The sequence below is a fragment of the Engraulis encrasicolus genome, chromosome 20 (assembly GCF_034702125.1).
Source record: "Engraulis encrasicolus isolate BLACKSEA-1 chromosome 20, IST_EnEncr_1.0, whole genome shotgun sequence".
Taxonomy (NCBI): Eukaryota; Metazoa; Chordata; class Actinopteri; order Clupeiformes; family Engraulidae; genus Engraulis; species Engraulis encrasicolus.
The window spans coordinates 133,617-160,575 of record NC_085876.1 but is presented as its reverse complement, the minus strand read 5'-3'; the positions used below and the strand labels follow the sequence as shown (position 1 = coordinate 160,575).

The window sequence follows — 26,959 nt, the reverse complement described above, 5'->3', positions numbered from 1 at the left end:
ATTGTCATTATTATCTGCTTCTTATTACTTGATATTACTGATTAACTTACACTTGCTGGACTGTGTTCATCTGTAAAGGACTGTGCACCTTGTAGGGAAGCTCAAATCAGTAAGTTATACTTTGTATAATGACAATAAAGGCTTTCTATTCTATTCTATTCTATTCTATTCTTCAAGATGTATAATTCCCAAACTCAGATAGTCAAGAAACAAATGACCCTCGTGACGTCCCAAAGCAAACATTGCATGACATAATCCAGTAGGTCACGTGCACATTGACTCTCTCCACACAGCAGCTTCAATGACCCAAAGAGCTTAGGCCCCAGACACTGACTAATCCATTCATACTGTAAATCTGCCATGTGACTGAGAAAATGGTTCTCGAAAAGGCCCAGAGTGATTCAATACTGTTTAAAAAAGAAGAAGAAAAAAGAAGAAAACAGCTTAATATAGATTCTGTCAAACACAATGATGAAAAAATGGAGGGACAAGTTCAATACGTTCTATAAAATGCAGGTCAGACAGACTGTGCAAGAGTTTATTCCCTCAAGCCATCCACTTTTTTAAATTCTAAGGACATTTTTTTCTTTTTTTAAATATATTTTTGAATTTATATTATTTTTTCCCCTTTTCCTATTATTTATTTATCATAACTACACAGTAGAGGGCAGTTGCAACTTTAATTTCTTGGGTCTCCTAAGGGGGCGTTGTCCAATAGAGGAAGGACATTAGACTAGAGGTGACCCCACCCCCCTTTTCAAGGCAATCCGTGGCAGACATTTTTTTGGAGGCAAACCTGAGAAATAGAAATGAATGGAGAGGGAGGCTCACCTCTGTCAAAAAAATGGCTTAATAATGTGAAAATGTCCATCAACACTTTATACAAGGACAATAGTTGAAGTGTGTTGCTAAATATCTAAATAATTGGTATAATTTGATTTTTAAATGTATTTTATCAATTCATATGATTTAAATATATATTTAGCCTGACATTTCAAATCTGGCCTTTGATTTAAAGGGACACTGTGCAGGAAATGGTCAAAAAAGGTACTGCAACTATGCTGCTCATTGAAACTGGGCTGCCTATTGCCAAATTTGATCTTTACATGAAAGTTTTCTATGTAATAAACACATTTTCTAGTATGGTCCAAGTACAGTCATTTTTTCAGCTAAAAATGGCTAGTTTTGGAAATTCAAAATGGCGGACCATGGAGAAGATCCCCTTTTTCATGTATGAAAAGTGTTTTTTTTCTAGTCATAATGAATACTCAGAATTTGATGCTGGTGGTAAGTATCCATGAAAAAGGTAACATTAGTGAATGGGCAGCATGAATTCTGGAAATGAACAACTAAAAATCTCAAACAGTGTCCCTTTAAGTGTTACTTCATATTGGAGTAATGTACATAAGTTATTCACTTTGTCTAACTCTTGTCCCCAGGCTTTAAGTCAGGGCATATGTATGTGCGTATATTCTGAATGTGTCATTGTTTTCGCTCTGTGCCTGCAGGCCAGAGAAAGAGAGAGAGAGAGAGCAGGAATGTTCTTCAACTGTAGCAAACACTCTCATTAGGCGAGGAGAAAAGGACAAGGTCACATTCAGTCTGTTTCAGCTAAATAACAAGATATTCTGCTAAGAAATATGCTACTGTGTAAACTGGTATTCTGCTAAGAAATATGCTACTGTGTAAACTGGTTTCAACTGGTTTAGCTAATTACCCCTCCCCTTAGACCAATTGAAACCGAAATTGTAACTAGGGCTTTCCTTCAATAAAACGTAAGGAGAAGGAGGCTGTTTTCAGAGTGATCTTGGACATTGTAACTGAAAGCAGTCTCCTGGTCACCCTCCTTGCAAGTATTGAATTTAACTCAAGTTCTCTGTGACTCTTCTGTACAGGTTATTAGAGATAAATGTTGGTAGCTTAAACCTAACACTTCATATTCAGTTTTAGTCCATTTTTTGACAGGGGTGGGCGTGTTCTCCATTGACTTGCATTGACTGAAGGTGCCAATGGGGCACCTAAGTCTCCACCCCTTCCGGGCGGCTTGTGGGGCTGGGAACGCAAATACTTTTGACTGGGCTGTAATGGACTGATCAAAGCTATTTTCCGACCCACCTCGCATTTCTCCGTCGATCACACATATGCTGTCAGAATCAGAATTAATAACAACCAATGGTGTGCTTGTTGACTTCACTTGGCAAGCGATTTTTGAGTTGTGTGTGTGCAAAAATATGTAATTATTTGGACTACACAACAGACGTCGCATGTCCGACGTGCAGCCACTTAACCCACGGTGCAGCAGTAGGGTTGGCTGGGCCTCAGTTCACGTCAGATATGCGAGGCGCACGTGTAGTCTCTAACACAGTTTTGCACAAAAGCTAAAATAACGTTTCTTGCGTGTCGAAAATGAGTGGTCTTACGACGCAAATTCAAACCTTTCAAATTCACTGTCATCATATGTGAAATCTGGAGCACATGCCAAACGGGATGAGGATTTAGCTTGACTCGCTCCATTAACTCTCATTCAAAATTTTGAGAGCTCTAGCCCCACGGATCGGAAGTAGAAGGGCGTGACTTAGGTGCCCCATACTACCTACGCAAGATGGGAGGCACCATGTGCCATTTCCCAGTGCTGTCGCAAATTGCCGTGTCACCTCTAGTCTAATGCTCTACCTCTATGCGTTGTCCCCTCCTCCTCCTCCTCCTTCTTCTGTTTTTGTGATGTTTGGTGGTGGCTTGCACAAGCTGTGCGCTACTGCCATCTACAGTGCCATGGGAACTCCATTTATTCTCAACCTTAAGAGTCCAAAGGTCTCCTAACCGAAGGTCTCCTAAAGGGGCGTTCACCTGACATCACATGGATCCAGGAAATGTCCTAGCCTGAGGTATCTTCCTTTAATGGACTATTTTTGTCTAAAGTATTTAAAGTATGTCTATGCACAAGAAAGTATGAACTCTGGTACTGGAACTGTCTTGTACATGGTCCCTGTTAACCAATTAAGACACACCGTTATACATTTGCTGTTACCAGAATGGCATTGACCAAGTCGTAGTACAGTTAAGACCCAGTGTTAAGTCATAGTAGTGTAGTACAAGATACAAGACACAAGATATTTTATTTCCCTGCTCTGGGAGTCCCAAAAAAAGGTTAAAAAAGAATGTTAAAAAGGCAAAAAAGTAGGAAAAAATATATATTTAAAAAGTTGAAAGCTGCATTTTTTTTTTTTTTAAGGGGGAGATGTGATGAGTGGATTCCTTCCTATGTTGATGTTTTTGAATTCAACAGTCTGATACACTGAGGGAAGAAGCTGTCCCTGAGTCAGATGGTGTGAGCACGTAAGCACCTGTATCTCCGGGCAGATGGTAGAAGGGTGAAGTGTGTGTAGCTGGGGTGGTGCGGATCAGCTATAATTATACTAGTAAATATAATAGTACTATGGTAGTTAACTTTTCAATGATTATTACAGCGTGCCACAGGAGGTAAGGCTACATGGGTCTACATAAGCTAATAACCTAAACTAAACTTATCTCGAATAACTAGATAACAGATCTGTTGACAATGGTATCAACCTACAGGGGTTAGACAAAATAACGGAAACACCTGTCATTTTAGTGTGGGAAGTTTCATGGGTCAAATGGACAAGCCTGTTGGCCAATCTTAATTCATTGCACATTGCACCAGAAAGCTGAAGTGTGAAGGTTCAATTAGCAGGGTAATAGCACAGTTTTCCTCAAAATGTTGCAATGCACACAACATTATGGGTGACATGTCATAGTGCAAAAAGTAGGAATTCTTGGAGCATGTGTAACTGTTGTAAAGTGGGCCTCTGTATTCTGCAGTTTGGGAATGATTGCACTAAGCTATGCTTTGTCTTATACTACTTATACTTTCAGACTTATCTACCAGAGTGAGGAACAATGTACTCAATAGGGTGCTTCCATTGAAAGTACATAGGTGGGTGCATGTGCACCGTATGCCCCCCTAAACATAAACAAATCTGACTGTTCGTTCTCTTCTTTTGCTAAGAGGGTCATTTTGCCTCTAGAACTGGAATACATTGAACACAATTTCATTTGAAAAAAAAAAAAAAAACATGGTAAAAAGGAACAATTGTCTTGAAAATAGAAAATAAGGATTTAGAACTCAGAGCGTTTTTGTGTGAATTTTTACATATCGGGCTTTGAATACATGAGGGTGTGCTATCAAGTGTTTTCAGTTTGACAGAGAATAACGATCATGGCTGAGCAGTTTTTTGCTGCGATTTCAACGTCGCGTCATTTCAACAGCATTCTGGTCAAGGTAAAAAAATATATATTAAAAACGTTTTTTAAAACAATGTCACTGTTAATTGTACAGCAGATACCCACACATATAAGGTATCAAAATAATGGTTGAGATGTCTAGTTTTCAAAAAACACGGGTTGGACTTTTAGTTATGGTGCTGTTGTTTACAAATTGTGTCAGTGGCGTGAGTCACGTTTTTACGCACCGGGCGGTGCTTCAATTGAGCTCAGAGGGTTAAAACATGGCGTTATAAATTTGCTTTTACCAGGATGGCAGTGACCAAGTCATAGTTCATTACTAAAGACCCAGTGTTAAGTCAAGTAGTGTATTACTATGGTAGTTAACTTTTCAATGACTGTGTAGTACACTAATGGTTAAGCTGTCCGAGTCCCAGACCAGACTCTTGACATGGTGTGTGTGTACTGTACTTAACTAAAAAAAAAACTAACCTTACATTGTATCTGCACTTGTTGTTCTGTATATTTCCTGTGTTAGCTATGATTATGTCCTCGATTGTAAGTCATACAAGGTTATAAAGCCTCTGGCAAATGCAATGTAATGTAATGCAGGGGCGACTCCTAGTGGAAGCTGGGGGAAGCACAGCTTACTGGAACTCAGCTCAAACGAACCATATTTATTGATCAATATTGCAGCTTAACATTCAAGATTCTATATACTGTATTTTCATGAATGCTACATTTAATTTCAAACGGGATCGGGTTAAAATTGCAGTTCTTTTAACATCTAGGCTATGATTTCTACCATATTCCCCCACGAGTGCATGATTTTGTTTGAGGAGTAACCATGGCGAGTAACCATTCTTTTAGTTCGGCTACTGACGTGTATGAGGAGAAGCATGCATTCAGCAACGCCCATGTTGCTTCACCAGAGCATTGAGGCGCATTGGCCAATCAGAGTGCGGCTGTATTGCTGTGCATTGTATGGAAAAAACTTCCTGGGTAATTTTCAGACTGTCTGCTTACTCCAGGCTTTCACGTAGTGATTGAATCAAAAATAGTCAATCAGAGCAAGATATCGCAAAACACGCCCACTCAATGCAAATGCGTGTGCTCAAGTTGGGTCTCCTAAGGGGGCGTTGTCCCCTCCTTCTTCTTATCTTTTTGATGTGTTTGCACAAGACGTGCGCTACCGCCATCTACAGCGCTAAGGGGACTTCATTTATTCTCAATCTCAGGACTCCGAAGGTCTCCTAACCGAAGGTCTCCTAAAGGGGCGTTCACCCGACATAAAGTGGATAACAGAAAAGAAACAAGATGACATATCTTTGTCTAGAATATCTCTGATTGAATGTTGGTTCTAATAAACCCGCCCTAAAGCTGTTGACCACCAATCAATATCAAATAAGTATTTTGTAAGAGAGATACCACTTTACCCGCGCTGGTGCAGTCTCACGGATAGAGTTTTAAATTGACTCCATGGAGAGCAAAAGAGACCAATTGTCTTGAGATCGGTTTTGGGATTCCTGCAGGGACAGTATTTGGACAACGAATTGGATAGCGTTTTGATGAACCTAATTTCGGAGAGTGCTATCGAGAGGCAACTGGTGGGTAAGTCATATTTAGGTTTTGCTTACTTGTAATAGCACCACCGAGTGCCTCGATGTTCAATGATTCTATGCTGCTTTGGTACTGATGACAAATGATCATCACTTTGTTGTAAAGTTACTGCGGTGCTTTTGTTGTCCACAGTGTACAGCGTAATGTGCTGTAATGTTGTTGTGGTCAATCAATGCGGGATAAAGTCATGTGTCGTGGCAGATGGACTGATGCTAGCAGCCGAGGCCCACTCAATGTTTTGATTGTTTTCTCTGTCAGTTAGATTGCGCAACCTTTCCTAGCTGCCATCGCGAAAAACAGTAGGGCACGTGTGACAACAAGCAGGGCAGAGAAAGAGACAATGCATTTGTTGTTGTTTTAAGTTATTATTCTCTTCTTTCGTGCAGAGGGCTGGGCTGATGGGGATCTGGATGAATTTGCATTACGTGAAAACACTGACTATTTTGTGATCGCTTGTCTGTGTTAGGCTACAAAAGGTCTCCGGTTTTGAGGTGATGGACTTGCACTGGAATGGTTGGTAGCCGATATCTGAAAGCATATCCGAGGTTTTAGACTATGCAACCTGTCCCTTCTCTAGTGACCCCTTGCATCGTCTCAATCAGTTTGGGAAACTTTTTGTAGAGCAAACATGACTTGTGTCCCTTTTACTTACACATTTCACTTGCTGCAAACCTCATGGGCCATGGCCTATTAAATAGAGATACTGCAAGAACTGAAATCCATGCATATCGACACCTCGTATTATGATGATGCCACCTGCGTTATTTTGTATTTGTGCTTCCCCACTCAAATTTTCCGCGTACCGCTACTGATGTAATGTAATATTACAGCGTGCCACAGGAGGTATGGCGTACATTATCGGGTTAACAGGGTTGGGGCATTTGATACGCCCTAATACTCACCTTATACCACTCCTGCAGCTCATGGTCGGAAAATTCTGTGTTCTCCCGGAGGTCCTGCAGTATTTCCGGACGGAGTTTGCTGTTCTGTTTCCCCATGGCGACAAGTCTGTGGTGTCAGGAGCAACACGGGACAGAGCTCCTCAAATCTATGACAAAGAGACAATCACTGTTTTATCACCAAATAGCCAGTCACATCATAAATAGTATTACATTTTTAGTCTGTTGTCATATTCTGTTATGCAGGTAACATATTGAATATTTTGGTAGCTAATTGAATATTTTGGTAGCTAAGGTCCTCATACTATTATTGCCACAGCAATTCCAATACCATACTAAGATCCTTGTCTGTAACTTCAAAGTTACCATCCTACATTGCACTGCCTCTACTGTACAGCAATATAATGCTCACACCATGACCATATCGGATTAATGTGGGTGCAAAGAAAGCTCAGAGCAGAAGTGAGAGGGGGAGCGATGAGGGAGAGATGCAAAGATGTAGATACTGGGGTGTAAATCACAGCCTCCATGACGACACGATACAGTATCGATTTAGATTATTTTTGATACTTAAGAATTTCCTACGATGCGATGCGATTAGATTTTTTTCCAATTATTTTTTCACTTCTGTTACACGTATGTTATGGAGCTAGGGCATTGGGCAGGGGCAACCCCACCCTTCCTCATCCCATCTGTGCCCATGCTGTTCAAATGATCCGTCCGTCGTCCTCGTCCAATCCACTTTGTCGACCAACATTTACAATTGATGTGGGATAAGAGCCAGATGAGACCAGGCCACATGGTGCCCATCCACAGTGTCAGCATCTGTTCTCTCTTAAGATTTAGGTCAACAACATCTTTGTCTGCCAATCAACACAGGCACTGACTAACAAACACACACACACACACACACACAGATCAAGGGGCCATCGCTTGATGACTTGTGTTCAACCCAAATGAATTCGCTCTGAGATTTTGCATTCATATACAGTAGGCTACCTATTGAAGTGCGACACCCAAAAGAACATAGTAAAAAAAAAAACATACTAGGCCCAGTGTTTCAAATACATTGAGGAATCTTTTCCGATATGGCCCTAAAAAACTATTTTGCAATTTTTAAAAAAAACAAATGAAATACATTTTCGCAAAATGTTTTGCAACATTTTCATTTTCTGTTTACAACACACTTTCATTCGTCCCTCATGCAGGGGTCTAAAGGTAAAACATGTTGGTACGCAGTCCACCCACTTCTCCTGAGGTAAGATTTAAAAAATAATATATAAAACAATTCTGTCCATGTTTGAATACAAAAAAAGGGGTTGACATGATAAGTTGTCTAAATTCGCGTACCTCCACTGAAAGACAGAAGGATCAAAAGCCTAGTCAAGTTGTTGTAGTTTACTTGGGTTTGGGAGCAATAAAAAACCTTCAGAGAAGGGACAGTTGGGATGAGTTTGCTGACGCTCCCCAGGCTTTGTTTTACAGTTGTATGATAATGAGTTAGGCGACAGGCCTTCATTCACACAGCAGAGGAGACATCGGGATGCACATAGAAACGAATGTGTAATGAATGTGAATATAGACATAAATTTGTAATATTTTGTTCAGCCCTTTTAATGGGAGGAATTTTGAAAAAATGGCCTTGTGACAAGCACCCCTCATGTAGAATGTGTGTGCCTATGTGTGTGGGGAAAAAGGCATAGCCTACTCTCTTAGGCCCTTTTTGTCTGTGCGTTAATAATTTCACAGTGCTCCTAAATTCTTATCTGTGCACCTATTTTGTTTTACTTTTTTCCATTGCATAGACCCCTGCATGAGGGACGAATGAAAAGTGTGTTGCAACAGAAATGATTCACTGTACTGCATTTTTTATATAAATGACAATGTACTACTACTATACATGTCATGGGTAAAATCTTATGTAATTTCTCAAAACATAAATGGCTGAAATGTAGGCCTACATTTCTCCATGCGCCAATGTCACACTTTACTCATTGTTTTGATGCTTTACATTTACGGCGCATGAATTTCCCTGGGCTTGCAAACATTACAGCCTTGCAGTAAACCGTTAGTTTTGTTTTAGGGAGTTGTGCCAAGCTGTGTTTGCTGTCAAAATCAGGTAGGATGGTCAAACGCAAATGAAAGGACACGCATGACGCATTAGAATGGATTTTGATGGGTTAGTAGTTGGCACGCGCATGGCGACAAGTGCAGTCACAACGGTGCGTGATGAGATTACCCCTCCCACTTTCGGTTCGTTTACTGAGATATTTTGATCCAGTCCAAATCGGCCATTTCTATTGCCGACATCCTGAGATAACATTTCCCCATGTCTATACATAAAACTAGTCCCGTCCGAATAGGGCTTTAGACTCTAATTGTCTGTGCATTAACTTAATAATGAAATGGTGTCAATAAATTTCAGTGCTCCTAAATTCTTATAGTGCTCCTATTTTTTTTTTATTTAGCCAATGTCAAACTGTACAGTCATACTCTAATCTTAGTTTCATTTCTTACATTTTAATTAATTCATTATAAACAGTAGGCTAAACAAAACCTTTCAAAATGTTTAGAATGATAAATGTTATGTAGGGAAGTTCAAATAATTAGAATTCATATGCATAGGTTATCATTAGACTAAATGTGTACTGTCGCTTTAAGCGACAAACCCAAGGCAGCAGGCCCAGACGGCGTCTGTGCTAGACTGCTGAAGACCTGTGCAGTGGAGTTAGCTGAGCCTCTTCAACACCTATTCGATAAGAGCCTACAGCTAGGCAAGGTCCCGTCACTGTGGAAGACATCATGCCTTATACCAGTACCCAAAAAGCCACACCCAAAAGAACTGAATGACTACAGGCCTGTTGCCCTCACCTCACACCTCATGAAAACCTTTGAACGTGTGCTGCTGATTAACCTCAAGCTTAACTAATCTCAAGCCACAGGTCTGCCATGCACTGGATCCCCTCCAGTTTGCCTATCAGGACAGTGTGGGAGTAGAGGATGCTCTCTTGTACTGTATCTTCTACATAGGGTACACTCTCACCTGGACAAAGGAGGCAGTGCGGTGAGGATTATATTCTTTGATTTTTCCAGTGCCTTTAACACTATTCAGCCACTTCTGTTAAGAGACAAACTACTGCAAATGGGAGTGGGGACAGGGCTTGTTACCTGGTTTACTGACTATGTCACAGAAAGGCCCCAGTTCGTCAGACTGGGTAACTTAACATTAGAGCCTGTGATCAGTAGCACTGGAGCTCCACAAGGAACGGTACTCTCCCCGGTTTTGTTCACCTTGTACACCACTGACTTTAGCTACAATTCTGTGACCTGCCACATACAGAAACTCTCAGATGACACTGCCATTGTTGGATGTATTAAAGATGGGCAGGAGGGGGAGTACAGGGGACTGGTGGAAAACTTTGTTAGATAATGTAGGACCAATCAGTTGCAGCTGAACACCACCAACCCCCCCCCATCTGATCTGGATTGTGAACTGGACTGGTCAGTTAATTCACATGCAGTCTACAAGAAAGGACAGAGCAGGCTTTACTTTCTGAGGAAGCTAAGATCATTTAATGTCTGCAACAGACTTCTCCAGATGTTTTACCAGTCTCTCATGGCTAGTGTGCTTTCATATGCTGTGGCATGCTGGGGCGGGAGCATTAGGAAGAGAGATGCTGGACAAGTTGGTGAGGAAAGCAGGATCTGTTAAAGATCTGGTAAAGAACTGGAGGCTCTCAGTACCACAGCTGAAAAGTGGACATTGGGCAGATTGGACTCAATAATGGACAATGACCATCACCCCTTGCACTCAGTCTTTGCCAACCAGCAAAGTCTGTTCAGCGACAGATTCCTCGCCATTCCCTGCAAGACTGACAGGCTGCGTAAGTCCTTTGTCCCCAGGGCCATCCAGCTATTTAACTCAACAACACAGAAGAACACACTGAAAGAGATTGTTATAGGTGACTGGACCGCATAAATGCCCCCCGCCCCCCTTCCATCCCTCCTCCAACAATCAGTAACAACTATTGCAGTGAGAGCCTTCTTATATCTGAATGTTTAATGTGAAATCCTTTTTTTTGTATGTATGCTACTAGACACCTAAATTTCCTTCAGGATTAATAAATGTTACTCTTACTCTAAGCAGACTAGCAAACTTGATTTCCATAGAGACTCTAGAATCCACTAGCATTTCTCCTTTCAGAGCTTGTGGAAACCGTCTTCTCTCTCCACTCTGCGTTCTGTCGAGATGAGCTGCCTCGTCGAGATGAGCTCCCGGTACCCTAACTCGACAGTGGTGTCCTATCTATTTATGCTGCCTCGTCGAAATTAGCTACCTTGATTTTCATTCCGTGGAGACGTTAAAATAACTTGCCAATAAAATATTGATTGTTTATTTTATTTTGGCTACAATTTTAAAACGAGCAGCATGTCTCGTCCGTGCCTTTAGACTTTTCTGGAGAAGTTTCTAATAATAGCCAAATATTAGCTAATAACCTGCCTATAGAATAGGCCTATTGACTATTTAGGCTATTTTATTCAGTAGGCTACTATTTTAAAACAAGCAGCGTGTCTTGTCCGCGCCTTTAGATTGTCGCGGAGAAGTTTCTAATAACCAACTCAATATTATAGCTTATAGGCCTAGGCTTTAGAAACGAACACAGCTCCTTTGAAAAAAAATCAGCAAATATTTAAATCCATGCTGAACTCGTCTGTTCCCAGGACATTTTGCTTCGCATTTGGTAGATCTGCACGTTTTCGGGCTGGCATGCATGCCACATAAGAGAAGTCAGGTGGGGGAATTAAATTGCTTGCATTTTTTTAAACAGAGACAGCCTGTCTAATGACACAGGTGTTAGTTAGGAGAAGTGAAACGCAACGAGAGAAAGCCTGGCCTAGGTCAGATTTTCTTAAATCAGTAGGGTTGATTATTATTAAGTTTTATTAGATTATTAGAACAATTTTTGACGCGGGGTAATTTTGCGCAAGGAAATGGAGAGGGTGTGCGCTAAAAATGACCCAGTGGGGTTAGTGCAATGCATCTCTCTCACCAGCGTCTGTGGCACGGATGTTTCCCTGTTCTGCAAACCTTACACCTATTATGCCTACTTAGCGTTGCGTTGCGTTGTTGCAGTTGATATTTAACATGTTCAAGATCAGCTGTTCGGTAGCTGAAGTCGCGGCGTGGAGGTGTGCTTGCGTGCGCATGCTCAGTAGCTAAAAGGAGCTCATCTCGACAGGGAGCTCATATCGACAGGACACCGGCAAACATGTGGAGCTTTTTTTGTCATTGGAGGCCATTTTAATTTGTTCATGTTTGTTTTGAAACTGTTGACGAAGATTAATGGCTTCCGCACACCAGCTCCGACAAAGTGCTGACCACTGCTCAGCTAAAATTCGATTCCATTGTTTTCAATAGAACCACGCACACTGGCGCCAATGTCGGATAGCAATTAGAGACAAGTTCTATTTTGTCGGCGCCGCCCATTGACTATCAATGCAATGTTCGTGTGAAATTGGGTTTGGGGGTCCGAATTCTGTCGGAAGCAAAAGTGCGCCGCAGTGCTGTCGGAGCCAGTGTGCGGCCGGCCTAAAGCTCACAGTGTTTCCCATACATTGAGGAAACTATGGCGGCCCGCCATAGTTTAAATTTGGCCGCCATAGTTTACGAAAATGTAAAAAAAAAAAAAAAAAAAAAAAATTATTATTTTTTTTAAACGATATCCTTTTTTGTTAAAAACGATTTGAATTACGATTTTGAATTTCCTTCGCATTTTCCTCCTGGAGTAAATACATCCTATAGACTCTGTATTGGTTAGATGAGTAGTCCCACGGTAACACAGAATGAGGGGAAAGCATTAGGAAGTGACCGTAAGGGTATTACAGTTGATTCATGTGTGCACATGTGTAACATCGGGTGAGTAACAGAACATGTGCGCAACGATGCGTTATGACACGCCGATATGCGAGGATCTTCGTCCAAATCGCTAGTCGCATGCATCATCGCTAACTGCGTTTACATCGCGTGCCGCGTGTAAGGGAAATGTTAGGCTAGTTGTTGACATGTAGGCCTATGGAATTCACTTCAATTTGTGCTGTTTCTTGCTTCAGTTGTGGACAAAACGATTGGCCAAACTCACAATAGAAAGCCTTTGCTGTGCTACTGTCCCAGAGAGCTGAAAAAAAAAACCTTCATAGAAGAAGTCACACTTAACAGGGGTGTTAACCAATCCAATGAGTTCTCTCATTGCTCTCTCTCTCTCTCTCTCTCTCTCTCTCTCTCAGTAGCCTACTATTTACCCATAACAAATGGTGAATTTCTGAGCCCTTTTTAATTTGTAGCCTATACCACTGAAGGCATGATAATGCTTCATCATATTTTAGAAATAGGGCCTATGTGCCTTTTATATACCAAATGTTTATCATTTAAAAATTGTTTCAGTTGTTTATGACTTGTGTATGACTGAAATTATCTCTGCATACTATCAGTGCTGCATTGCTTTGTAAAGATAGGCTATTCAACACACTTTAAAAACACACTGAAAAGATACGGCCATAGCCTACTAAAAACATTTTGTTCATAATAATGGTGATTAATAAATGGTGGTCTTAAATTTCCTTGAATTTTTCCTTGACATCCTTGAATTTGACTTGGTAGATCACGGCAGACCATCAACTTCAAAAGTAGATCTTGGTTAAAAAAAGGTTGGGCACCCCTGCTATAGAGAGAACCACAAGTGCTTGAAAGACAGGGATCAAAAGCCTAGTCAAGTTGTTGTAGTTTACTTGGGTTTGGGAGCAATATAAAAAACCTTCAGAGAAGGGACAGTTGGGATGAGTTTACTAACACTCCCTAGGCTTTGTTTTACAGTTGTAATGAGTTTGGTGACAGACCTTCATTGACACAGCAGAGGAGACATCGGGCTGCATATAGAAATTAATGTGTAATGAATGTGAATATAGACATAAATGTGTAATATGTTGTTCAGCCCTTTTAATGGGAGGAATTTGGAAAAAAACTGGCCCTGTGACCAGCACCACTCATGTAGAATGTGTACGCCTACAGATATGTGTGAGGGAAAAGGCATAGCCTACCCTCTAAGACCCTTTTTGTCTATGCGTTAACAATTTCACAGTGCTCTTAAATTCTTATCTCTGCTCCTATTTTGTTTTATTATTGTTTCCCAGACCCCTGCATGAGGGACGAATGAAACTGTTGTAAACAGAAACTATTCACTGTACTGCATTTTTTGACAATGACAATGTACTACTATTATACAACTCATGGGTAAAATCTTATGTAGCCTTATTTCTCAAAATGTAAATGGCTGAAATATAGGCCCAGGCCTACAGTTTCTCCATGCGCCAATGTCATACTGTAGTCATTGTTTTGCCGTTTTGCATTTACGCTGCAAGAATACACCCCCCCCCAAAAAAAAAAGGCCCGTGTGAGAAGCCCCACCCCCCCCCCGGAAAAAATACACCNCGGCTGCCCCCATAGTTTCCAAAATTTCTGTGGGAAACACTGGCTCAACTATTAATTCAAGATGTTGTCAAATGGATTTATTGATAATACACGCGTATTGCAGTGAAAACTGCTACTTTTGGGTTGGACATTTCATCAGTGTAAGTAATAGCATTTTTTCAAGGTCTCACAAAGCACAATTCTCTATTTCCCCACATAAGACATTGCTGTGCACCCATCTTGTATTGCTGTGGATTCGCTGGACAGTGTAGCCTGATAAACCAGCCTAAATGTGAGATTGGATATGTAATTTAGTCTGGCCTCCCAATGAATAGTACATCCGAAGATTGTTGATGAGAACACTCCATTGTCTTTCAAAGCCTGTGCCTATAGGCCAACGCTCTGACCAATCAGCGCCATCTTTCTCGTTGATGTGCTTTCCCAGCGTTGCGAGCTTTGTTGTCACTCAAAACCCCGCCCACTTTGATTCAAAACAAATCTCTGCGTTGTGATTGGTTTGCCAGATTCAGGGCAATGTGTTCAAAATGTTCGACCGTCCGAGGCCAGACCACTTGCAGCCAAGAAAATGTGGCGTCCAGCGGGTGGCGCTGGTTTACTAGGCTATGGACAGTGGGAAATTTACCCCCAACCTCACTTGCTCTTCTGATCGCTGTTCCATGCTGTCTAGACAGCTGTCTCCAAAGGTGATTTGGCGTGTTGCATATTTCATCAGGGAGCCAAAGTTTTCTCAAACTGCATATTTTAGTGAGAGGGTAGCCTACTTCAAGCTCTTGTTGGTCGCTTGCAGTAGACTTTCCTTACTAGGCTACTCCTCCAATCGCGTACAGGTCCTCCTGCCGCTGTATGTAGGCAGCAGGCAGTAAAAACATAAACATAACATACTACTGTACCGTTTGGTACAGCACTGCACCGTACCGAAGGTCTGTTCAGTTCGGTACGAATACAGTGTATCTCTACAGGCCTAATGGGTCATACAGAACGCTGAGAGAGAATGCAAGAAAAAAAACAGATGTAGAGGTTTGTTCTTTGTGAGACTTTGAGAAAAGTACCAGACCCAAAGTAGCTGTTTGAATGTATTTTCCTTTTAAATATACTGTACCGAAAATGTACCGAACAGTGACCCCAAAAACTGAGGTACAGTACGTACCGAACCGTGATTTTTGTATACCGTTACATCCCTAAAACATACTGAGATAAAACATTCTTAATTGTAGAGGGAATGAGCAAGTTCAAAGCAAGAGAAGAGAGGCGGATCGGATGAACAAATGTTGAAGTATCATTGTGTAAGAGGTGAAGAGAAGGGGGTGGGAGGAAAAGGTTATAAGCAGGACAGGTGCTAATGAAGGAGGTAAAAATAAGAATGAGGAAACCAGGCTGCGTCCTCTGTGAGAGAGGACAAGGATGGATTACTGCACGGGCCTACCGGGCCCAGGCCCAGGCGCCCAAAAGTCAAATTTCCATGCTCATGGTGCATTTAAAAATCACACTTTTAACAACTGTGTTTTCTCATTTCCTTGGGGGACAAACCCCTGAACCCCCCAACAATATGAGGTCTATAAAATCTGGCCTAAAAACCCTAATTTTTGGTAAACCAACAATGCTTATGAAAGGGGGCCTTTCTTGTTGCCTGCACCCGGGGCCTATGAAGTCATAATCTGTCCCTGAGAGGGGATATTAGAAAGTCACTGGATGGAAGCTGCTTCTTTGCAACGTTTGAGCACATTTTGTAGCTACTCACAATCATGGGTAGTCAGTGGACAGTCATGGGTAAGCAGTTAGGTTAGGGCGTAAGTCTTGTAGCCCAAAGGTTGCCGGCTTGACTCCCGACCTGCCAGGTTGGTGGGGGCAGTAATTAACCAGTGCTCTCCCCTATCCTCCTTCATGAGGTACCTTGAGCATGGTACCCTCCTGCTACACTGCTCCCTTGGGGCGCCATTTATGGCTGCCCCCCTGCACGGTGAGGCATAAATGCAATTTCATTGTGTGTAGTGTGCACTTGAGTGCTGTGTTACAATGACAATGGGAGTTGGAGTTTCCCAGGTGGGCTTTCTCTTCACATTACAACTACACAGGAGTCAAAAGTGCATTATCATACACAACTGCCATTCAATGTGTTTGCGAAAGAGAGAGAAGAAATACACTACTGGTCAAAAGTTTGGGGTCACCACACTTTCCTCCCACAATGCTTCTTTCTGACAGTTAAGCTTATTCTTTTTCAATTTCAGTTCTGGTATAAAATGTATCAGTGTATAGAGTTATTGTTCCCTGAAATTAATGCATGCAACAAATAAGCAATTTGATATTGAAAAAAGTAACTGTTGAATGACTAACTTTTGACTAATTAAAGTGTACCTTTACTAAGGTAGTGTCTAGTCTGGTGTACTAATCAAAGTGCAATCTCCTTTGGCACTAATAATAGCCAGTTGCGGTTCTACAGATTCATTCCACCGATGAGATGAGGTCCAGAATTGCCCATGAGCTCTATGAGCCCCATGCATTCAAAAGTTGATGTCTGCTCAGTCAATCCATACAATGCCAGATGACACATTATTTGAAAGAGGAGAATCTACACTTTCCAACGATGTATGGCAATGGCTTGCACACTAAAACATTGCTGAGACAATGGATCGTGCATTCATAAGTAGGTTCATTCTGATGGTAGTAGAAAATCATACAGCTACTTTGACTTGAATTTGGCAACTCAACAAATGTCATACACCTACCATTGGAAAGGGCAGACACTGAGCTTTCCAATAGTTCCATGCATTCTCTGATAAACCAAAGAACTGTCCGTAGAAAAATGGACTAAAACACATATTTCTATGTAATAAATGGGTGAAAAAGCTTGGTTAGATTTCACTCTACTGTCCAGTTTAACCAATTTTATGGGTAATCAAACCTTTTTTCACCTGTGGCTGTTCAGTACTTTCCATTATTCCATTTCAAGCTATTAAAAAGATGTTTGCGACTTGAATTGCAAACAAATAACTGGAAAAATGAAGGTGACCCCAAACTTTTGAACGGTAGTGTATATTACTACTACTATTAATTACCACATAAAGGCTTGTTGTGCAAAAATTGAGTTGATGCAATCAAATAGAAATAAACATGCTGCTGCTATGATTCAGAGACAGAGATGAAAATATAGAAGTGTTTCACGCAGCGCTTTCTGGTTAGGTGACCACCTAGGCTAACGTTCCTGAAAAAAAATAAAAAAATAATAATAGCCTAATAATAATAAAATAAGGGGGGGAAACGTAGTAGTCATGCCCTTACGAAAATTGACCATGGTTTTACTATGTGAACTGAACCATGGTTTTTAGTTACTCATAGTTGTCACGTTTTTTTGAGCACGGTTTGTGACTATGATTTAACCATTGATTGACTAAGCTTATAGTTCGACCATTGGTTCAACTATGATTCAACAATGGTTTGACCAAAGAAACTCAACAGAAGAACAATCTCTCGGGGGGAGATGCATTGGCCACGGTGTAGTACGGGGGCGTTGCCTGAGGACACGAGTGGATGGAAAATTAACTCTCTTGCGCATGGTCATTGGTCAGTGGGTGCGATGGATAAAATTTCCGTACTCCCTTGCGCATGGTCAGTGGGGGCGACACCATGATGGATAATTTGTGGCCAAATTAACGGCAGCTGTTGGTCAGCAGTGATACTCATGAACGGCCATCCAGGTACTTTGCGCTTAAATTTGCGTTACGCCCCTTTATGGGTGAAAACAAACCGAATGTCTCATTGACTTACATGCTACATCGGCTAGCCTAAAAGAACACTTTCCATGCTTCAGCCACGGCTGTTTGGCTATATTATTTGAACAGCCGGCAACACAACACGTTTTCGGCATGTTGCGCGTGAACAACGCTTGTCTACAGGTCCTTATCTTTCGTTTATTAAACCCCAACACCACCAGTTGACTTGCATTGCCTGTTTTCCCCCACAAATGGGCGTAACGCACATGGAAAACGTCACGCCGTTCATGAGTATTGCTGGGGGTAATTAAGGACAGCTGACAAACATTCACGCTGTCCTATGACCTGTTCCACACTCCGACCCTCGCGGAAGTGTCATTGCATGCTTCCCTGATGCTTCCAATACTGACCGTAGAAGAATAATAAAATTTCCGTACTCCCCTCGCCATCATTTCGTACTACGCTGTTATGACATGAGTAAGCTCTCTTGTCTCAAGCCTCTTTGGGTTTAACTATGGATTTACCATCGTTTAACTATGCAAAAATTAACCATGGTTTTACTATGACAACTATCCATGGTTAATAGTTAAGCTTATTCATTACATTACAGTGAGCTGATGCCTTTTTTTTATCCGAAGCGACTTATAGGCTATTGGTTACAGTCCCTGGATCAATGTTAGGTGTCTTGCTCAAGGGCATTTCAGCCATGGGTGGAGGTCTACGGAATGGCGAGGGCAGGATCCCAACCTGCAATCCTGTGATCTAGAGTCCAACTCCCTAGCCATTGCACCACGGCTACTCACAAAGTTATTCAGGGCTTTCGTGTTTTCTTGGGTAACCAAGAAAACCATGGTTCGTCACTATGGTTTAACCATGCACCTCTTCCCCCCACCATGTTTTTTTTTAAACCATGAAAAAGGGCTTTTGGGGTGGGCGACCATGGTTTAAAAAACATGGTTTGGGGGGAACCATGGTTTAGGGCAAAGAGTATACTAGGGTTAAGTAAACCATACTTAAACCATATTCACAAACCATGGTTGTCATGGTTACACTAAAAACCATGACTAACTAATCCATGGTAAATCTATGGTAAAATCATGATTAGTTTTCATAGTAGAACCATGGTTAATCTTTGTACTGTACTATGACTAGGGATGCAAATTATCGATTAATTTCATTAATCATTAGTTGATAGCCTTATCGATGAACTTACGATTAATTGATAAGCGGCGTTTCCCCCCCGAAATCTCAATGTTTCTCAAAAAACCCTACTAAATCTAAAAAATCTAATTACAAAATGAGATAAAATACCACATTTAAATTAATTTCAATTATTTAATCCAAAGGTGATTTAAATATTCCCACTATTCAAACCCCTCTTCACAGACTCTTCACATGCCCATTTCACCTGGTTCTCTTGTCAGATGAATTGTCGATTAATTGCGATTAATGTTTTTTAATCGATTAACCCGCAGGGTTTCCCAAACTGTGGTGTGCACGGCCTGCCATGAGGGGGTGCGCGAGCTAAATAGAGCAATGGTGGATATGTGAGTTTTCATTCAGCATTAATGAACATTAAGTAGTTGTATGGTGAATTGTATGCTGGAATGGTCCATCTGAAGTGTAGTTTAACTCCCAGACTATTGGAATAGAGGATTCCCCAAAACAACTGTGCATAATGTGCAGTGAATACGCAGTGAATCTTACTTCTGTGGCCAATGGCCATTAGCACACCAAAATATTTGCTTAGGGGGTGCGCAAACCACACTGAAATGTACAAGAGGGTGCGCAGGGGAAAAACTTTGGGAACCGCTGGATTAACGCATTGATCGATTAAAGTCGATTAATCGATTCATCGTTTGCATCCCTAACTATGACAGATATACTGTACTAGAACTATGGTTGGTTGATAGTAGGGATGCAAATTATCGATTAATTCATTAATCATTAGTTGATAGTGTTATCGATCGACTTTCGATTAATTGATAAGCGGCGTTTTTTCACCTGAATTTCATAGGGCCTTTTAAATATCAGCTAGTTAAAACACTGAGTTCAAAAAGTATAGGCCTATATATTGTTATATTAAAATTATATTAGGAGAATTATATTATGATAATTTAGCCCATATTGTATTATGTTATCTTATATTATGTATTCCTCAAGTAATTATGCATTAGGAAAAGAAAGCAGACATGTTTTCTATGGCATCTCCACACCACCTTTGGGGGGGCATTGCTTGGTTTCACCCAGGAGTGAACTAGTAGCCCCATGCCCCCTCTATGTCGCCTTGCTGTTGCCTGAGATATGATGACAGACAACATTGAGTGAAACGTGATCAGACTCAGAACTTGTCTGCATATAGGTGTGCCAGCCAGCATGATCAACCACAAGCATTTTAATTTTATACGCTTCAAAATAAAGAAATGCTATATTTTGGGTGGTGTGTTGTTGTCCATAATGCATAGTAATGTCAACAAAGTTCGTTTCTGAACAAAAAAAAGCTATTTCCTGTGTCTGTAAGGAGAGCTAATAAGCTAACAGGCTCCATTGAGAATGAATGGAGCTATGACAACAACACTTACAGCTAACATGGATTCACCTGGAATTGAACAGATGGTGCTCCTCTTCATGCATGGTCATATATTACCATGCACAGTTCACCTAATACTAGTCTTGATATCTGACAGGTTGTTAGTGATTAAAATTACAGCTCACAATTTGAAATGACTGCGTTTGTGATTTCGCTAGTTAGCACGCCAAGCTAACATAGCAAGCTTAACCCTACAGTGAAATGCTGCTTGCAGTGACATTTGCCTGTCTTGAAAGATCGTTTTTTTCATAATTCAAACAATAACAACTTACACCATTGGTCTTGGCATAATCACAGATTCAAGTACACATCTCCAAAAGACCCACAAGAACTCTAGAAGTTGCAATGACGATTTAATAGATAAAATCTGCGCACCATGGATTTGAATAGGCCTAGAACTAGAACTACTCAACAGTCTCTAGCGCCCTCTAGCGATTAATCGCGATTAATACATTTTGATCGAGCAACCTCTTGCTCGACAACTAATCTAAAGTCGATTAATCATTTGCATCCCTAGCTGATAGTACTTAAATGTGGTAGCAAAACCATGGTTACTGCATTACAAACATAGTTGATTTTCGTAAGGGTAGAGTAATGAAGACATACCATGGTAGAACCATGTTACTACATAAAAATCACTGCAATACCATAGTAAGCCATGGTACAATTATGGTAGGTTCAGAGTACTTAGAGTAATCATGACATACCATGGTAGAACCATGATAATCATAGTAATACTATAATAAACCATGGTCCATTTTCGTGGGTGCGATGTAGCAAACAGTAACTTTCTTTTTGACGTGTCAAGCCTTCTCAATATTGAGAAAGTGCTATTTTTAGGAATATGTTTTGTTGGCATCCAATACATTTTATGTCATTTCTAAATGAGTGTAAACTGCATGGATAGAACAATGTTATGTTATAGGGTACAATTGTGGAGACTAGGAGTTGGATGCGTCATTGTGAGCAGTGTTGCCGGTAACGCGTTACTGTAGTCTGACTACTTTTTTTGAGTAACGAGTAGTCTATTTCAAAACTAGTAGTCAGATTAAAGTTACTTTTCTAAAACACAGTGCCTTACTTCTGCTATTCACATAGGCCCGCCTTCTTTTTGTTCCTAACGAGGAGTTTGTAGCAACGCCTGAGGATGTGATATGAAAAAAAACCCTTTCATGAAAGGCGATAGAGGGATAACTTCGCCCTGCCATTAAATCAGATTGTGGGGACAAGTAGTAGCCTAGTCCTAGGTAGGTATGCAAACGGTTCTGAATCTTAATTAATCGAACAGTTGTGCCGACATCATCGTCCATTTCTAATTCATTAACTTATGTGGCTGCAGGGACGCGCGCTCTGCAGATGCGTAACAGGTGCGTGCCAAGCAGAGAGAGAGAGGGAGAAAGGTGAAGGATAGCCTACAGTAGCCTATTTAAGAAGAAATGTGGTCTGCTCAGATAATAACGAATTGAAATGCACACTTGATGTGTAGTAGCCTATTTAAACTACTGTCAAAATGACGGACAGGCTTCAGAATTTTCAGTCATCCTTCAAAAAAAAATTGTCAATGACGAAAAATTGTCAATGACCCTCGATCTGACGTGAGTGACCTATGTGGTAAATGAAAGAGTAAATGAAAACTTCAGCAAAATATTTCCCTTCTCTCATATTACATTTACCCTGCTTTTACAGGCTACTTTGTAGGACTACTTGAGCAGCCTTGACTATTGCTGCGACAGATTCGATCCAGAATCGATCCGGCAAGTTCCAGAATCGATCCGGCAATTTTTTTAAGTTTCAATTACTTCCATGGATATTTCGGGAGCAAATGAATGTTAAATTAAATAAAAGCACTTCGAAACATTGCAAGACTGATACAGACTGATACAGAAAACAGCCAATAAATTGTTGCTCAGTATCTGACCACTTGTATTGCCTCATCATGACTGATTAAACATTTGCTTTGCTTTCAGTAGAAATGTAATGCATTGCAATGTAGTGTAGAATTGAATCAGATCAGATCAGATCGCATAGAATCAAATCGAATGGAATCGCTACCTCCCGAATCGTGATCGAATCGGATCGTGAGGGCAGTGCCAATCCACACCACTACTAACCAATATTAATTCAAAAATCGTGGATGGGCCAACTCATATTGCATTTCGAGGTGGATGGTTATCTTGGCTACTGTCAGTGTCGGGTGTTGAGGTATGTAGTAAGTGAAGAATTCTTGCACACCTCCTTGGTCAGGTGCGTAGGAGTGGAACCCCTAGGTCACCAACGTTAAAGCAAAGAAAGCTCCAGCACACTGTTCACATTTGCATGGTTTAATGCAACGTTTCGGTCTAGTGACCTTCTTCAAGCAATTCAAACAAACAAATGGTTACAAACTTGGTTTAAAATAGTTCGGTTTGTGGTGTTGGACCAATAGTATCCCATTCCTGAATGATGTCGGTCATTCACAAGAATAGAGCGCTCTGTCTGTGCGCTAGGCGGCTGTCAGACCTGTCAGTCTCCAGTCTGGCCAATACCTGGAATAGGAGCGGATTCAGTGCGCGCACCAAAGACAGAGAGATAGAGTGAGAGCGGACGCGCGCGTTAGGGAGAGAGGTGGGGGGAGAAAAAAATAATTAATTAACAGCAACAGTAAGAGAGCAAATGGAGATGGGCCTGTGGCATGTACAAATAAATGTGGGCTACATCAATGTGTTATTCATGATGGGGATTAAACTACAACATAATGTTCAAATTAAACTCATCGTTAAAAGTCCTCTGGGCATCAGTGTCTGGAGAGTAGGGGTTCCACTCCTACGCACCTGACCAAGGAGATGTGCAAGAATTCTTCACTTACTAAGTTTCAGGCCCGACACAGGGTGTTGAGGTATGGCCATGACTTCAAGTTATCATTTGACAGGCATTTTCAGGGAGAGGTTCCCAAGCCTCATATGTTTTAGTCTGTAAGAACGCTGTGAGGTAAGCTGTTTATAAAAGTAAAGCACTATATAGTGCGGGTTCTATTGTCCCAAAAAAGAGGTTTAGGAACATTTCATATAGATTTTTCCAAATTGTGTTTTTTATCAACTACAAACCCCATAGTCTTCGAATCCACCTGTTTTCAATTTTTTTCTGAAGTGGAAACGCCCAGAATCCAAGATGGGGCATATGTGGTCATATTCTAACACAATTGAATGTAATTGAAAGAAACATGTCATACATTTTTGGAATTGGTGTTTTATATAATCATTATATAATGTTTATAATATTTCTTAGAGCCCCCCCCCCTTAATTTTAGCGCAAAAATCCAAGATGGCTGACATGACATAAAGCAGCGGTCCCCAACCACCGGGTCGCGGACCAGTACCGGTCCGTGGACTATTTGATACCAGGCCGCACGACATAGGCCTAAGTTAAAAAAAAAATAAAAATCCAGAAGACATGCCTTTGTTATGAACTGCAGTGCAGAACATATCTCAAACATAACTTTTAGTAGCACCATATTAATATTTGAATTAGACTAGACGTAGCACAAGTATTTTAATTTTCAACAACAAGCAAACTTTTCTTTGTGCCGTCCAATCACTAGTTGAATGTCAAATGCGCCGGACGCATGCTGCGAGGCCGCGCCCTCTTTACATTTCAATGCTGCAATGCAAACAGTGGATGAAGGTGACTGACGTTTGGCTGCCATCTCTGGCTCTTTCTTTTTAAGGCTTTTGAACGGTGCGAAGCAAACGTTTGGGATTTATTTTAGAAATCCACTTCTATCATGTGTTGCTATTTCAGTTTCGTGACAACAACGCTGTGTTACGAACGTAATTGCGTTGCGAGACATGTCTTGTGGTTGCAACTAATAACGACCGACACTTGTTACAGGAGCTCCTGAAAGTCAGCGTTAACAGAAAATCAGGCGATGACATGCAACCTTTTGCCTTTTTCAAAATATTGCACATATGACCAAAGGCTCTCGGACCGCGGTAGAACCACACGCTGGTTAAGACTTATGCAGCCCACACAAACGCAACGCGAGGGCACGAGCTGCTAGTGGCAAACTTCAGCGGAATCAAATTCCAGCTTCCAACTATTCGTGTTGTTCGGGGGAAAAAAATGACGACTGCTAGTTGGAAACAGTTGACCTTGAATTAATAGAAGCGCCACTTAACCAGGAGACCTATAACCCAGTCATAAATAGCCGTGAATTGCACAAAATTTTCCTCAATGAAAACTAACATGGCCAGACTAAAGAACGCATATTCTCGCTGGTGAAAAATAGTAGTAGTATGTAGTAGCCTAGTTTTGGGTGATCTTCCTTGCACCACTAGCCCTATGACCAAGAAGGGCTCCAAAAATTAGTGGGGTAATTGTCAGTTTAATTGTCAAATACTAAATATTATGTTGAAATGTAGGCTGTTACACATTTGGAATAGCGTGAAGGAAAATGATTAGGCCTTATTTTTAGACCCAATTGATACTATTATTATAATAGGCCTATTGATAATAACAATGATAACAAATAATAATAATAATAGTTCGATAATAATAATAGTTTGTTAATAATAATAATCATCATCATCATTATTATTATTATTAGGGCCTATTGCTATTATTATAACGCGTGACTGCCGGTCCGCCAAAAAAAAATGGGACTCAACCCGGTCCCTGGTGCTAAAAAGGTTGGGGAACCCTGTTCTAAGGTCTATAAAGCCATTCTGCAGTATTGTACCCCTATTGGTAATACTTTGTTAAGCACATTACATGAAATGTTACCAACGTTTATCTCATCTTTTGTCAAACTTCAACATGGCGTCCAAAAACCCTTGAACTAGCAAATATCCTGGATCTCCTCTGAACTGACCCTTTTCCAATTGGTTTATTTGAAGTTGTATTTATTTGTAGGCACTTGACAAGTTCCTCAATAGCATAGCAGCAGGTGGAGCACGGAGCAGGTGTGATTTATGACAGGAGTGGAGCCCACTGTCCACCATCAAGATCCCTCAGTCTCAGAGGAAGAGCATCTGAAATTTTTGTGACACACTATACATCTTGTGCACAAATGTTGGCTTGCATTTGGCCAGTTGCAAAAAGAATGCCAGTTGCCACCAACTGAACTCTCTAGACTGATCGGGAAGTAAAAGAAAATCCTATTCATTCATTTCATAGAATAACTATGCAGAAGAATGGACAAGAGGACCACCTTATCCCATGCAATATTATAGAGAATACTGTACAGCAGGGGTGCTCAACTAGAAACTGAAAAGGTCCACTCGCCAAATTTCGTATGTTTCCAGGGTCCAAAAAAGTCGCTACGGACCGATGCAGAAAAAATAGGCTCACTCGCTGGCCGCATTGGCCTCTTGCTCACTCACTGAGTTGTCATAGTTGTCATAAGACTTGCTTCGCAGAAATACAGATCGCATGGCAGCGAAATCTCATGTATTATACATATTAAATACAGATGGATTTTGTCTTGGTCCGGATGACATTGCGTTTGGGTCCGCATCCGGACCTGGGTCCGCCAGTTGAGCACCCCTGCTGTACAGCATCATTGGGGGAGACGGTTTCATTTCATTTTTATTTCAGTAATTGGTATTTTTCTTTCATTATACATTCACACTTGTTCCACCTATACTTCATTATGCCAAAGGTCTTACAAAGCTATGATAGTGTGGCCATTACTGGACGTGGGTGTGCTCTGACTGTCATCCCAACCCACACAGCAGAGGACTCCGATGCGGAGCCGCGTTCAAGTCACCACATCCGTGTCACTGTCACATTCCTTTGGGTTCCACTTGGTGGATCAGGGTCGCCACCGTGCGCCGCCCCAAATTCTACCGTCAAAACGCGGACCATAATCGCATCCATATCTGATTCACAAACGCGGACGCGCTGTAAAATCTAACGGACGTTGGTACAGTTTTTGTTGGGGCAGACACGACCGAACAGCGCTCTCCAGTAAGTATTGATTTATTTATATTAGGTGATACACAAAGGTACAAAAAGTATATCTGAAGCTTTTATACTATCAATGCTTATTGATATTTCGTCAGATTTTGTTTTATGACTTTAAAAGTGTAAGTTAACCCTAGTTGTTTTCAAAACGAGACAGCTAGTTCATTCATTCAAAGACATGGAGAACTACATTGGCTATTGTAGTATTTTCTAAATGCTGTTAAAATATGATGCCATCCGATACATGGAGGAAGTGCAGTTGAATAAAAATTATCAACATTGTGCCCATTTTAACAGCCTTGTTTACGTTAGCTTGCTAGCCAGTTACTAGCAAACCGGTTGACTGAAGCAAACTTGTGTAAAGTTAAACGTAGGTCTAAGTGTTCAAATACTCCTATGAAACGGCTATATTGGTCTGAATTTGGCTCATGGTACACTTTTACACGGATTGGTGATGCTCTCAACAGGTTTGGCA

At 41.1% G+C, this 26,959-nt stretch overlaps 2 protein-coding genes across 2 annotated transcripts in view; one reads left to right on the top strand and one right to left on the bottom strand.

Moving 5' to 3' along the window:
* LOC134436102 (keratinocyte-associated protein 3-like) overlaps positions 1 to 26,959 on the top strand; it is a 123,250-nt gene that overhangs the window by 54,787 nt on the left and 41,504 nt on the right. The window lies entirely within an intron of this gene.
* Positions 1 to 26,959, bottom strand: part of hpca (hippocalcin) — a 51,549-nt gene that overhangs the window by 17,051 nt on the left and 7,539 nt on the right. Inside the window, exon 2 of the mRNA XM_063185139.1 lies at positions 6,765 to 6,910. Coding sequence (XP_063041209.1) covers positions 6,765 to 6,860 — 96 coding nt within the window. The 5' untranslated portion in view covers positions 6,861 to 6,910. The remainder of the gene's footprint in view (positions 1 to 6,764; positions 6,911 to 26,959) is intronic.